The following is a 14,136-nucleotide window of genomic DNA, read 5'->3' on the forward strand; positions in this document are numbered from 1 at the left end:
CTGCCTGCTCTCTCTCTCCAGTCCCAAGCCCCCCCTGCTTCCCCGCTGGGCATCCGATATCACCTCCTCCAAGCCCCGCCTCTGTCCTTTTGTCTTCTGTCCAGGTAAACAAGGTCGCCTGGGCCTCCTCTCCTCTCAGCCGTCCTTTGTTCCCCTCTGGCTGGAACCGGCTGGTCAGGTCACTGGGTCCTCTCTCCGCAGCCCATTGTCCTCCCACTGGCCAGAACCAGCTGTGACTCCAGTGACTCCTGGTCACCAGGTCACCAGTCATTGGGGTGTCCATTCTCCCGGCCATTGGCTGGGGTCCCAAGTTCCATCGCCGGTCCTCTGTAATAACAAACTCCCTCTCCCATCACTTCATTAAACCAGTAACACCCAGGGAAACTGAGTCCCACCCCCTCAGCATGCAAACCATTGAAAAGACCAAGAAAATCCCCGACTTCGTCACAGCCTGTTAGTAAACTTGGAACACAAGAATCTCAACCCTTCTCCTCCCCCCCGCCGAGTGCAATATGCAACCCTGGGTACCCCCCATCCTGCTCTGTCAGCAGAGAACGAAGAGGCGGATGCAACTCGGAGCCTTGTGCAATCTCTTCACGGAAGTCCAGGCCACCCAGCAGCATGGGACGGGGACGCTGGGGCCACACACGGGGGAGGCTGGAAGCTCATAGGGATGGGGCTGAGGGGGCCGGGAAGGTCATGCAGATGTGGGGGGGTGGGCTGAGCTGGGGATGCTCTGCCAGGATGTGTGTGTGAATCTCACTCCCCAGGCACCAGGGGAGACCCAACAACAGGTCTCCTGCCCCACACAGGGGAGCTCCAGGGGGTGTTGTGGCTGCTTCAACACCCCTCCTCCCCATGCACACCGTGTAACCCCCCCAGGGGACCCTGAACCTGACTCACAGCAGCTGCCATCTCTGGTTGTGGAGGTGGTTCCAGACCTGAGGGGCTCTGTTTGGGGGCAGGGCTCAGGCCTAGGGGGGGCTCTGACTGGGGGTTCCAGGCCTGGGGGCGAAGTCTGGTGGGGGACAGGTTACAGGTCTGAGGGGGTCTGGGGGGGGTCCAGGCCTGGGGCGCAGTTCCCTGCAGTGGCAGAATGATGCACGAGAGTGTCTGGCTGGTGGGGAGGAAATGGGTCTGTGGCCAGTGCCTAGGGGTGGCTGGGCGGGCACTGCCATCTCTTGCCAGGGGCCCAGGCAGTGGAGAGAGCGGGTTCAGCCCTTGTTTGCTGGCTGCAGGGGCCTAGAGCGAGCCCCCCAGGCGGTGATGACCCCTGAGCTGTGCTAGAGAGGAAGGAGGTGGGACTAGCAAAGAGCCCGAGTGGGGAGGTCCTGAGAGGCAGTGGGGAGGGGGAGGCGATGGGGAACCGGCCCCGGCTGGGCTGCGCTTTGCGCTGGCTTAGAACCAAGTGCCGGCCCTTTGGCTTCAGCCTGTTTATGCCCGGATGGACCCTGTGCTCCCTAGGCCACCTCACAACCCACTCACCCCATCCCTGTGCCAGGCGTTGTTCCCCAGGGCCGCCACCTGCCCTGCAGCCCCTTGCACCAGCCTGGCTGGGTACCGGCAAATCGGGGCCTCGTCTCTCTGCCAGCCGGGCCCCCCACCCCCTTGTAATGCAGGTGATGGGGCAGGGGTAACCCAGGGGTGGGGGGCAGCCCTGTGTGCCAGCCGAGGGCCAGGACCAGCTGCTCTGCTGGGAGCATGGGCGGGGCAGGCTCTGCCCCCCGGCTGAGCTCCGCGGGCATGTCCCACAGACTTGGGGCCGGCTGGTGCTGTGGGGGTGCTCGGCCATGGGGCCCAGCTCCTCTCTGGTTGACCCAGGGGCCAACCTTATCCCCCCAGTGCGTGCGGCAGGACCCCTCTTTGCGGATAAAGAGCCAGCAGTGGAACAGGCTCTAACCCCAGCCCTCCCTCCCCCGCTGCCCCAGCCCCCGCACGCAGCCCCACCCCCCACCCGTGTGGCCCAGCCCTGCCACGGGTCCTGTCCCTTCCGTATTTACTCTCCATGTAGAGCTGACAGTCCCGCACAAAGCAAAGGCTCGCCCTGGCTCCCTGCCCGGGGCCCATCCCCCACAGCGAGGCACAGTGTGTTGAGGGAGCAGCAAGGCCCTCCCCCCCCCCCCCGCTCCTCCCCAGCCTTTCAGAGAGTTTGGGGTCAGAAAGGCCCATTGGGCTCAGCCAGCCTGAGCTGAGGCCCCTGTGCCGGAGCAGGGCCTGTTGCACCGTAGGGCAGCCCTACGAACCCCCCTCCCCTGCCTGGGGGAACCCTGAGCTGGGGCGGCCTTGCAAGCCGAGGACTGGGCTCCCCCTGCAGCAGACCTCTAGGTGAGGGGCTGGCCGGGGATCTCCCGCCAGGATCCTGGCACCGGCTCCTCGCACCCCTACCAGCCAGAGCACCAGCGCCTGCAGTGATGCCCGGCTGTGGGGGCTGCGCAGGGCCAGGCTGGGGCTCTCCAGGGTATTGGTTCCCTTGCCCTGCATGGATCCTGGTCGTACCCTGGCCTGGGGGGCCAGAGTCCCAGACAGCTCTGAATATGGAGCCGTGAGCCCCCCTTTACCACCTCTCGGGGCTCCCTGCCCCACACACAGCTTGGGCTGCACCCCAGATCCCTTTGCCAGATCAGCCACGTGGTGGTGCTGCACCCCACTCACCCATCCCCCAGGGCTGGGCTCACTAGAGACCCCGTCGCTGGGCTCTAGGCAGCACTTAGCCAGTTGGAGGCCCAAGGCTGAGGACAGAGCTGTGGAGTGGGGTGGGGGGGCGGGTATTGCCTTGGGGTGGGTTGGACCTAGAACAACCCAGGACTCCATTAATATCTCCTCCTCTACCCCCCCACCCCTCACTTGGTGCTTGGATCCGCACACAGCCCAGACCTATGGTCGGCCACAGCCCCAAGTCCCCCCACCCCACGGCCGATGGAGGGCTCGTCCGCTGGCTGAGAACAGACAATGCAGCCGATACTAGATACACAGCGATCCGTTTATTGAGGCAGTGATAGAAAAATGACAGGGTGTGAATCAGGAACAGACAATAAATAGAGCTGGGAAGGCAGGGCCCAGCTGGCCTCCGCCACCTCACTAGGCCAAGGACGGTGGGTAAAGGGACAGTCCACACTGGCACTCTGCTAAGGCAGTGCAGAGCCTATCACTGGTGGCCCACGCGGGCCCCCCAGAGACAGGGCAGTTCCTCTTGCCACCAGCAGGCAGGGCAAAGCCAAGGGCACAGCTCGCGTCCGGCATGAGTGCGTGCTTGAGTCCAACGTCCTCCCCTGGGGCAAGACAGGATATGGGGTCCCCCTAGGGGCGGGGCAGCCCAGCCCCCTGTCACCCCAGCCCTCAGAGGCACCGGAGGCGGCGCGAGATGATGGAGAGCACACGCGTGTAGGCCTCGCGGAACTGGCGGTTCATGGCAGCGTACAGCACCGGGTTGATGCAGCTGTTCAGCCAGGTCAGGTTGGCAGCCACCATGTGCAGCGCCGTGGGCGCCCGGTTCTTGGCATCAAAGATGTTGAGGAGGAGGAAGGGGATGTAGCTGAGGACAAAGAAGAGGAAGACCACGAAGCACATGCGGGTGACCTTCCGGAACTCCTTGTTGCTGTCCTTGGGCTGGGAGGGCAGGCTTTTGGGCACCGCCGGGGCCTGAGCCGCGGGGGCAGGGACAGGAGCTGGGGTGGGGGCTGGGGCTGGGCCATTTTCCGTGACCAGCGTCTTGGAGGCGTGGGCCTGCTCCGTGATGCTGGAGGACTGGGAGACGCCCGTGTCCACACCGCTGTCCAGCTCCACAGACTGGCCCGGCGTGGCCGAGCTGGCCCCAGCGACATAAGCCCCCTTCACGCTGGCCTTCTTCAGCTTGTAGTGGTCCATGGCATGGGACGCCACCTTCACCTTGCGGTGGATGAGGAAGTAGAAGATGCCCACGCAGCTGAGGCCCACCACAAAGTAGAAGGCCATCAGGATAGTGGTGTAGGGCCGGCCCCTGATGCGGTGGAAGCTGCAGGTGCAAACCTTGGGAACCAGCACGAAGACGGGCCAGAGCGGGGCAAAGCTGGCGAAGCCGAGGACCCAGGTGCCCAGGGCCACGAGCCCCACGCCCAGGCGGGAGAAGACCCGGTTGAAGAGGGCCGGGTTGGCGATGAGCATGTAGCGGCTGACGGCGATGAGGCAGAGCGTCAGGATGGAGACCGAGTTGGAGACGAAGAGCAGCATGCCGAAGACGCGGCAGAAGCTGGGGCCGGCCCGCCAGTGCAGGTGCAGGTAGGAGTCCACGGAGAAGGGCTGCAGCACGGCGCAGTACAGCAGGTCGGCCAGCGTTAGGTTGACGATAAGCAGGTTGAAGCGGGTCTGCACCTTGGCGTCGGCTGCAAAGGCCAGGAGGGTCAGCACGTTGCCCAGCGTGCCCACCACGGTGACCACCACGCCCCAGCTCACGGCCACGTAGCGGTACCCCACGATGGATGCCTCATAGCACGAGAAGTTATCCACAGTGATGTTTGCCATCGTCTCAGGAAGGGGGAGGGCCAGGTCTCGGGGAGGGGGTCGGGTCCTGGAGCACGGTCCTGGCCTAGATCCTTGGCTTCTAGGAACAGAAGTAAAAGAAAAGGGGTCAGGCAAAGCACAGCCCCCTACCCCAGGAGCCCCTCCCCGCATTGCTCCGGCTGAGCCGGAATCAGCCACACATTCAAAGCATCTCCCCCGCCTGGGGAGGCACAGACAGGCCGGGCATCGCATAGCTGTGCCCCAGGTCACCAGGGCTGGGGGCACCACCTGGGCTGGGCCAGCTGGGAAGAGGCAGCAGGGCAGGACATCCCTTTGCTCCGTTTGCCAGCCACAGCAAAACCCAGGCCAGGGCATGAGTTAGGGCAGCCGGAGGCTCCTGCCCCTGCACCCCAGCTGGCTGGGCCTTGGCAGCCTGGGGTCTGGGGCGGGTGAGCTGCTCGGCTCAGCTCCAGCCCAAAGGGAGCTGTAAGCAGAGAGGGCTGGGAGAGTGCGGGAGGGGAGGGAAGAGGCGGGGAGGCGGAGCTGGGGTGGGGGTGGGGAGAGGCAGGATGGAGGAGTGGGGGACAGGAAGGGCAGAGAAGTGGGGCACAGATCCTCCTATTAAACCATCTGGGGCTGGGAACCCATCCTGACTCACAGGCCTCAGGCCACTAGAAATAGGGGGGTCTATCCTGGCTGCTGTGGGATGGACTGGCCTCCCCCACGGCTGGGACCCAGACCCCTCCCCAGGGCCCCACCGCCCTGACATGGCTGTATAGTTACAGAGGCAGCGTGTCCTAGTGGGAGGCCATGGGGGCTGGGACTCGGGACCAGCTCCGTTCCCACCTCTGCCACTGGCCTGTTGGGTGCCCATGGGCATGTCACTTCCCTGTTCAGTGCCTCAGTTTCCCCTCCCCCTTGTGTCTGTTCAGATTGTGAGCTCTGTGGGGCTGGGAGTCTCTCTCACTCCATGTCTGTTCAGCGCCGGGCCGGGGAAGCTGTGACGAAGTTGGAGATTTTTGTAGTGTTTTACATGAATAGCGTGTGCGCGCCTCAGTTTCCCTGTGTGCTGCACGTTTAACAAGGTGGTGGGAGAGAGTTGTAGTTGCAGAAGACCAGGTGTGACCTCGCCTAGCAGCTGGGACCCCCAGACAATGACCTGGAGATGGGGAACCCTAACAACTGGTGACTAAGAGGCCCACCCCAGCTTGGCAGTCAGCTGGTTCTGGCCAGTGGAAGGACAATGGGCTGAAGAGAGAGGACCCGGGGTGACCTGACCAGCCAGTTCCAGCCAGAGGGGAACAAAGGAGGGAAGAGAGAGGGCCCCAGCCACCTGTTTACCTGGGACAGAAGACAAAGGACAGGGGAGGAGCTGTTGGGGCCCGTTATCAGGGCCGGCTCCAGGCACCAGCTTTTCAAGCAGGTGCTTGGGGTGGCCGCTCCGGAGAGGGGCGGCAGGTCCAGGTATTCGGCGGCAATTCGGCGGACGGTCCCTCACTCCGCCTGGGAGTGAAGGACCTCCCACCGAATTGCCGCGGCAGATCGCGGCTTTTTTTAGATCGCGATCGCGGCTTTTTTGTTTGTTTGTTTTGTTTTGGCTGCTTGGGGCGGCCAAAACCCTGGAGCCGGCCCTGCCCGTGATATAGGAGCCTCAGCAGGAAGGAGGGGGTCTCTGGGCTGGGAGGAGAGAGCAGCCAGAGCCCACGTGGATGTGGGACAGACCTAGATGTGTTGTGCTGAGGGAGGCCAGGCCTGAGGGTCAGAGAGTTTCCTGTGCTGTGTTCAGACGCTCAATAAACTCTCCTGTGTTATGCTGGCTGAGAGTCGCTCCGGTCTAGAGATCAGGGGGCTTTGGGGGTCCAGAGCGAGTGGACTCCCTGAGGGGGCCCAGAGAGGTGCAGTTCCAAGAGGTGGAGAGGCTTATCCCCTGGGAGAGAGTGGACCCCCAGGAAGGGCTGTCGCACTGAAGGGGGTTCCCCCCAGGGACCGTATGGAGTCCTGTGAGTCCGTGACAGAGGCCCCTATTGTGACGCACCATTTCACCTCCAGCCACAGCCCTGGGCCCCACGCTGCCCCCGGAGGGGAGAGCAGGGAGCAGCTGCTGGATCCCAGGCAGGCCCGGGCAGGCCCCTGGAATGATGCACCAGCGAGCAGGCCCCTGGCAGCCTCCCAGAAGGGAGATCACATGCGACCCCATTCTTTCCATCCCAGGCCTAATTGGGGCGTTTCCACGGAAACCGATGTCTCAGATGTCTGCAGAGCAGGTGAGGCCCCACCTGGCTCCCTTGTGAGTTAGGACTGAGCCAGCCCCTTCCCCAGCCCTGGGCATGCCGAGGTGTCAGGGTACCTGGGGGAGCGGCATAATGAGCCCCATCAGCCTGGAGCCAAGCGCCCTGCTCACACGCCTCGGCGAATACACAGGAATCTGCACTCCTTTCCCCAGAGGGCATCATCGCGCCAGGCGCTGCACAGACGCAGCCTGAGACAGTCCCAGCCCCCAGAGCTCAGGGCAGGGTCTGTGACCCTCTGGGGAGGGGACATGCTCCCTGGCCCGGGGGGGGAATCTGTCTCCCAGCTGATGCAGAGGGCTTGGGGCTGGCACAGTGCAGGAGACCCCAGCTCTAGTGCAAGCTACTCCAGATCTCGCTGTCTTGCTTTGCAGCCACCCTGAGACCCCGCCCGTTCGCCCCACCGGGGCCCACGGGCTCCAGTCCAGAGGGCAGAGCCCTGGCTCTGTGGCAGCAGCGTGGCCCCAAGGAGGATTCAGTGAGCAGCAGGGACTGGTAACAAGGCTCCCAGCTCCGCAGGAACAGCCCCACTGAGCCCAGAGCCGCGTGCGAAAGGGAACAAGCATCGTACGGAGAAGCCCAGCTGGCTCTAGGACAGAGCGCTGCCGGAGCAGGCTCAGAACACACCCCAGCTCAGCAGCCAGGACTGGGGGCTACTCCCCCCACACCAGCTCCTATCTGGGCACTAAAGGCCAGATTCCCATCTCCTCCCTCAGAAGCCCCCTTACCCCATGAATTACCGCACTGGGGATGGCGTGGGCCCTGGGCACCCTCAGCGTTGCCCCTTCCCCCAAGCCCGATAAGCCACAAGGAGCTGAGGACTCTGGCAATCAGGCGAAAGGCCCAGGAGACCGGCCAGCCCCTCTGCCCCCCACGGACCCTGTTTCCTAGCCACCCCCTAGCCTCCCATCAAACCCTGTGCCTGCCCTGCGTGCGCCACCCTCCCTCGCCCTGGGCGCAATGCCCGCTCTGGCTGTGAGAGTTCCCCCAGCAGGGCGGTCCGTGACCCAGCCCCTCACAGATCTGATCAGCACCAATGCACACCGCCCCCTGCTGGACAACCCGGAGCCACAGGGCCTGCACTACAGTGAGCCCAGCCCCCCATGGCTAGGCGCAGACCATCCGGAAGGGTCAAAACGCAGAGCGACTTACCGAACCAAGGGGCAGATGTGCCCAGCTGTGCTTGGAGCGATCTGCCGGCACAGCCTCGCTCGCTGGCTATTTATGGGCTTCACGCCCCGGCAGCAAGAGAGAAAAGCCCCAAGTTGCCAAAGCCCGTGAGGCAACTTCCTCCTTCCCGGGTGCAGGCGTGAGCTGCGGCGCTGTTTGGAGAGAGGAGATTTAACGCAGGAGCTCAGGCTGGGGGTGGAGGCGTCAACCACAGCAGAACACACAGGGCTCCCGGGAGCACCAGGGCAAGCGCACGGTGTTGGGTCGGGGGCTGCATGTTCCCTGCCAGAAGGGGGCGCCGGGGGCTCAGAGGGGAGGGCTGGTGCTTGCAAGGGGCCGTGGCAGGGAGCAGGGCAGGGCTGGGCTGGCTACGAAGGGGTTCAGCACTGAGGAGGCTGCCTGTAGACACCCTGTGGCTCTCCCTGGCTCCTGGCTGCGGGCCTGCGCTGGCAGGGTCCCCACATGAGGTTACCCTAAGGCCTGGCCTGCCCCAGCAGTCACACAAGGGTCTAGCAATGAGCCAAAGCCCCAGCCCTCCCTCCCCACCCCACGCCGGGGGAAGGTGAGATGTGGCCCAGTCAGCCCTTAGCCGAGTGCCGAGCCCCCACATTAGACTGCCCCATTGCAGAGCCTGCAGGCGACTGCTCAGGGCTCTGCCCCGGGGGGGGGGGGGAGGGAGTTGTGTCTGCTGGGGGGCAGGGCTCCCCTCCTGCAGAGCTCCCTACTGGCCCCCTCCCCAGCCATGGGGCAGCAGGGCAGGGGGCCATACGGTAGGGAGTTATCTGAAGCCCTGGCATGGAGCTCGTGGGGTGGCCAGGGGGTGCCAGCTGCCCCCTGATTGCTGTCAGCACCTCTTGTGCCCCCTTAGGCCAGGGCTCAGGAGCTGCCGCGGCCCGGGAGCTGATGAGCCAGGCTCCCCCTGGAGCTTCTGCAACTTCCAACCCTGATAGTCTATGATTCTATGACCCCCCACCCCCACGTGGGCACCAGCAGCCCCGGTGCTCAGAGCCGGGCTTCCCCTCTGGGGAAGGGAGACTCCATTTCTCCCACCCCACCCCTGCCGAGGAGCCCCAGCCACACGGGTGCCAGACACCACAGCGCCCACGGACCCCAGCAGCGCCACCCGCTGGCAAGTCCCAGAGCCCTGCCACCAGCAGCTGCCAGTCACACACATTGGTAGTTAGTGCCAGCAGGGGGCAGCGCAGCCTGCGAGCCCGACTGGTGTGAGTACAAGTTCCAGGGGATGTGGGAGCTGTTGGATGGTTAGAAGCGAAGATTGGCACCCAGGACGCCGGGGTTCTATTCTCTTAGCAAGAGGCAGTCAGGACTCCTGGGTTCTTTTCCTCACTGACTGACCCCAGGCGAGTCTCTTCCGTCTCAGGCCCAGCTACCCAGCTGGTTCCCAGGGGCAAGACACAGCAGGCTCTCTGCCACTCACACCAGGGCTCAAAGCATGGGAGAAGTGCCAGGGAAATAACCCGCTCAGCAGCAGGGGAATGGTGCCCAGAGCTGGCTCCCAGGCCTATGCTCTAACCATTAGGCCACCAGCACTCACAGGAAGGTCCGACAAGAGCTGTAAGAACCAGTCAGAGACCCGTGGAGGAGAAGGGCGAAGCGCTGGTGTCCCTGGGACTCCCCCGAGGAATGTGAGGGATCCCCGACAGGGAGCTGAGCACCCTTCCACCCCGCCCCCCACTTCCCCTTCCCTTGCGGAGCTGAGCACCCCCTGCCCCCCCACTTCCCCTTCCCTTGTGGAACTGAGCACCCTCCACCCCCCTTCCCTTTCCCTTGTGGAGCTGAGCACCTCCATCCTGCCCCCCACTCCTCTGCCCCTGTTTTATTGTTCCACGGGCCATGGCTTGCAGAGCCTCAAGGGAGGTGGCGCTTGGAGCTCATCCACACAGCACAGCGGCCCGTGGTCAAAAGGGGCGTTGCAGCAGGAAGGGGCCCTTCTCTGCCGGGTTTGGCGCTGGGGTGACTGCTGATTTCCCAGCATGCACCGGGGTGCTAGCCCACACTCTGCCCCGTGCATGGCTTAAGCTGGGTTTGCCATAGCTGAGGGCACCCAGACCACTGCCCCCATCCGTCAGCTGCACGGGGCACTGCAGGCAGCACGGAAATCAGGCCGGCCGCACGCTCCGAGAACCTCCCTCCACCTGCGGTTTGCCACAGGCCCGCTGAGTTCTCTTTAGGACTGTTTTTAACCAGCGAAAACTCTTGGGCTCCCAGATGAATTAACGCCAATAAAGCACAGATTTACACAACACATTAACCTGTAGAACTGCCTGCCACTGGGGCTCATTGAGGCCAAAGAAGCACGGTTCACAAAAGGGCTCCATGTGGATGCTGTGGACATGCACTTTTATGCCAGAGACTCGGATATAGCCATAAACCCTTGTGCTCCAGACCCAATTTTTCCAGGGCCCTCAATCGGCCGGGATCCCTGGGCACGTGGCCTGTTGGCCCAGTGGTTAATCCAGGGCTTTGCTGGCTGGCCCACCCTTCTCCACAGGCCATTGCCTGCTTCTAATATTAAATGCATGGGAGCCTGCAGACTTCCTAACTCCATAGGGAGCCCTGCTGCCTTCAGTGCCCACCCTGCCTGCCACGTTCAGCGCCTGCCCGGGGGCCCTGCTACTGTCAGCGCCAGCCGGGGAGCCCTGCCACAGTCTATGCCCACCCAGGGGCCCTGTGATGTTCAGCACCGGTCTGCACGCCCTGCCTTCTGGGGCTGGCATTCTATCCTGTTGCTGGTAAATGCTCAGTGGCTACATCTTGGGCACAAGCTCTAAACTCCCATGTGGCCCCGGCCTTGATTTATGCTGTTGCTATATTCTGGCCTTCTGTAGTGCACCTCTCTGGGGCTGGCCCATGTGAAGGATAAGTGCCTACTGCTGCTGCTAGCTGCGGGAGTTACTCTGCTAGCTTCTCAGGGAGCGTGCTGCCCTACGGGGCTGGTTTGGTCCCCACTAGTGACCCAAGCTCGGGGGGTTGTGTCACCAGGGTATCCCTTCACGTGGGCTTTGGGGCATTCAAGCATCTGATTGGCTGGGGAGATCTGTAAGGCTTTTCTCCAGGCTGTCCCCAGGCAGGGACGGGAGGCTCCCAGGGAGTTGGGGGCCTCCTCTGTGAGGAGCAGCTGGGCCTAGGGGAGCATCCGCAGGGCCCAGCGGAGTCAGCGCTGGATCCGTTGGGGGGCCCGGCCTGAGGCTACACTGGCTTTGTTTTCCATGGGGGCTCCCCTTCTCTGGGGGCACCAGCCCTTTGCCGACTCCCCCGCATGGGCAGGAGCCCTTTGCAGAGGGAGTCGGCGTGGGCCTGGCAGGTTGGCCCAGAGTGCCAGGAGGGGCTCGTGTGCTGGGGGGGTCTCAGACCCTGGGGAGGCAGCATTCATTTATTTGCCTTTGAGTTGGCGTGAGGGGAAAACGGCGTAACATAAACAAACCCAGCTCTGCTAAGTGTGTCTGTCCGGCCTAATCCAAACACATACCACAGCGTGCGCCACGCCCGGCTCCGGGCCGAGCGCAGCACGGGCCCCGCCCGAGTCCAGCTCCGTGCCCCCCGCCCCACGGCTCCGGACCGAGCGCAGCACGGTCCCCGCTCGAGTCCAGCTTCGAGCCCCCCCCGCCCCATGGCTCCGGGCCAAGCGCAGCACGGTCCCCGCTCGAGTCCAGCTCAGAGCCCCTTGAACCCCCCAGAGTCCCCCGCGGGGCTGAGCACAGCACGGGCCCCTCCCAAGTGCGGCTCAGAGCCCCCCTCAGGCCTCTCACGTGGCACCAGGCCGAGCGCAACACAAGCCTTGCCAACATCCTGCTCCGAGCCCCTGCCCCAGCCCCACCCCATGGCTGCTCAGTGTAATAAGTGTTTTCATTCCCTTCCCCCAAACAGCCCCAGCTCCCCCAAGCTACAGCCTGGAAAAGGACAAGCTGAGATTGCTGGCAATGGTGTCAAGGCCCTTGGGGTGACCATGCAAAGGCCTGGCCAATAAGAGCAGCCCCTAGCCCCTCCCTATGCCCCATCTGCCCCCATGCTGTGCCCCAAGCTGCCCCTACCCCACCTCACACTACTCCTGCCCTGCGATGCCCCCCAGCCCACATGGCCCCATGCCCAGCTATGGTGGAGGGGACTTGCCCGGCCGCAGGCTGAGATATGAGGTGGGAGGCAGTCCCTGGTCCCTGAGAGCGGTTCCCATCTGATGGCCACTCAGCAGCAAGGGATGAGGGGAGAGGGGGGACTCAGGCCAGTTCCAAGCCACCAGGGCAGGTCCTGGGACCTGGCTGGCAGAGATGCCAGGACTGGGTGGGTTGCCAAGGCTCTCTGGCGATGGCCCTAGTGACAGGCCGAGCTGCTAGGAATCCCGCCATGGGTCCGTCCCAGACTGGAACCAGCACGTTGGAGCTAGTGGAAGCGATTGGTTTTGATACCATCAAACCGTTCGCGCAGGAACCAGGGACTGTCCGCTCCCCGGACAGGACATGCTGCCCGCGCAGATCAGGGACTCTTCTCACATTTCTACGGGTAACATCTTGGCTAATGAATCTGATTGTCCGGCGTGTAACAGCCAGGACTCCCCAGGGCCCACCCCGAGTCAGAGCTCCATGCTAGCCCAGCCCTCCAAGTGGTGTCTCTGCAGCCAGCTAGGGGTGAGCCACACCCCACCTGGGACTGTCAGCCTCGCTCCCACTCCAGCCTCAACCCGTCAGCTGAATCTCAGGCTGTGGCCAGTGCCTCACACCCCCGAGCAGAGCTCGCAAGCCCACAGGAAGAACACTCCTGTGGTTAGGCCGGAAATCAGGGGACCTGGGCTCTATTTCTGTTTGTGTCACATGCTTCCTGCATGACCCCTGTCCAGTGACCTCACACCAGGCCTGGCTGACAGCGAGCAGCGGTGCCCAGATGCTACAGCGATGGGCCACAGGACAGCCTACAATAAGCAGCACTCACCATCCAGCTGGGGCATTTGCCTCCGATGGCAGCATGGGTGCCGCCTAGGAAAGCACCTCCGGTCCCAGCGCTGGGCCTCCCCTCTCTGCCCCACAGCGCGAGGCTGAGACGACCCTGGCAGGCACGGTGCTGTGGTGGCTGCTCGCACCAATCTCAGGCAGCGGGGGGAGGAGGAGACAGGTTCTGGCAGAACTGGAAAAACCACCCCGTGGGCTTGCCATGCCCAGCGCGGTTCTAGGTTTAATTGGAACCCGGGGCACCTCGCAGCTATGAGCCCTGCCCGGCCCCTGGCAGGTGGGGCTGGGACCAGGCACTTCCCGTTCTGCAGAGGGTGAGCCGGATTTATTGCCTCTTTATGGGACAGAGGCCCCGATTGTGGCTTTTTTTTTTGCTTGAGCTTTTCACCCAATAAATCCAGCTCCTTGTTTTCCCAGGACTGTCTGGAGATGGCTGGAGAACGGATGAGGTTCTGGCCCTGGGGCAGCAGGAGCCGGGGTGGGTGGGTTTCACTCAGCCTCAGCCCTTCTGGTCTGTTCGGGGGCTGCGTGGCATCTGTGATTTAACTCAAACGCCCAGTGTACAGTGGGAGAAAAGATCTCTGTGATAAAGTCACCGAAGGGCAGGGCATGCCACGGGCCTTCATCACAGGGCCCGCCCCAGAGCCCCTGCCCGAGCAGGGACTGAGTCATTGCTAGCGTTCAATGTGGGCAGGAAAGGAGAGCAGCGTGGGAAAAACATCTGGGCTGGCAGCATAGCCTCGTGCAGGGCTGGCCTCAGAATCCGACCTCCAACTCTTGCTGGGGCCACGCTGACAATTTTTCCTGAAATATTGAATTAACTTTAGGAAAAATAAATAAATATCCACAGATCTGTCCCTGGCTCTGGCTCTGCCTCCCACGGCCCTTCAGCAGGAACCCACGCTGGGGAAGGTGGGCCGGGAGCGCACCAGCCTCCTGCAGATCCCCAGGGTCCCCGTGCGCCGGGCTGGGCAGGAGCAGGGTTGCTGGACAGGGGAGCGTCCTGGTGACCAGAGACCGCAGCTGCCTCCACTGACGAGCCACCTCCGGTGCCGCACACGCCGGCCCCACATGTCTCCAGAGGTGCTGCCCGGAGCTCCCCCGAGGAGGCTGCGTGGTGCAGGGTGCTGATGCCTGCTGTCCATGCCAGTGCAAACACCAGCGCGGCGCTTCTCGCTGCCCTTGGTAACAGCGATTCAGGAGTGACAGCTGGGCGCTGCAGGGAGGGGCTGCTGTTTTCT

The 14,136-nt window shown here is 63.5% G+C and overlaps 1 protein-coding gene across 1 annotated transcript; it reads right to left on the reverse strand.

Annotated features, from left to right (window-relative positions):
• Window positions 1–2,962: 2,962 nt before the first annotated feature.
• On the reverse strand, window positions 2,963–12,978 carry GPR84 (G protein-coupled receptor 84). Its single transcript, XM_054012837.1, has 3 exons — window positions 12,879–12,978; window positions 7,917–8,086; window positions 2,963–4,576 (listed from the first exon to the last, which is right to left on the reverse strand). The coding sequence occupies exons 1-3, from the start codon at window positions 12,879–12,881 to the stop codon at window positions 3,337–3,339; spliced, it is 1,413 nt and encodes a 470-aa protein (XP_053868812.1). The 5' UTR covers window positions 12,882–12,978; the 3' UTR covers window positions 2,963–3,336.
• Between the last annotated feature and the right edge of the window lie 1,158 nt (window positions 12,979–14,136).

Source organism: Malaclemys terrapin, chromosome 23 (assembly GCF_027887155.1).
Source record: "Malaclemys terrapin pileata isolate rMalTer1 chromosome 23, rMalTer1.hap1, whole genome shotgun sequence".
Classification (NCBI taxonomy): Eukaryota; Metazoa; Chordata; order Testudines; family Emydidae; genus Malaclemys; species Malaclemys terrapin.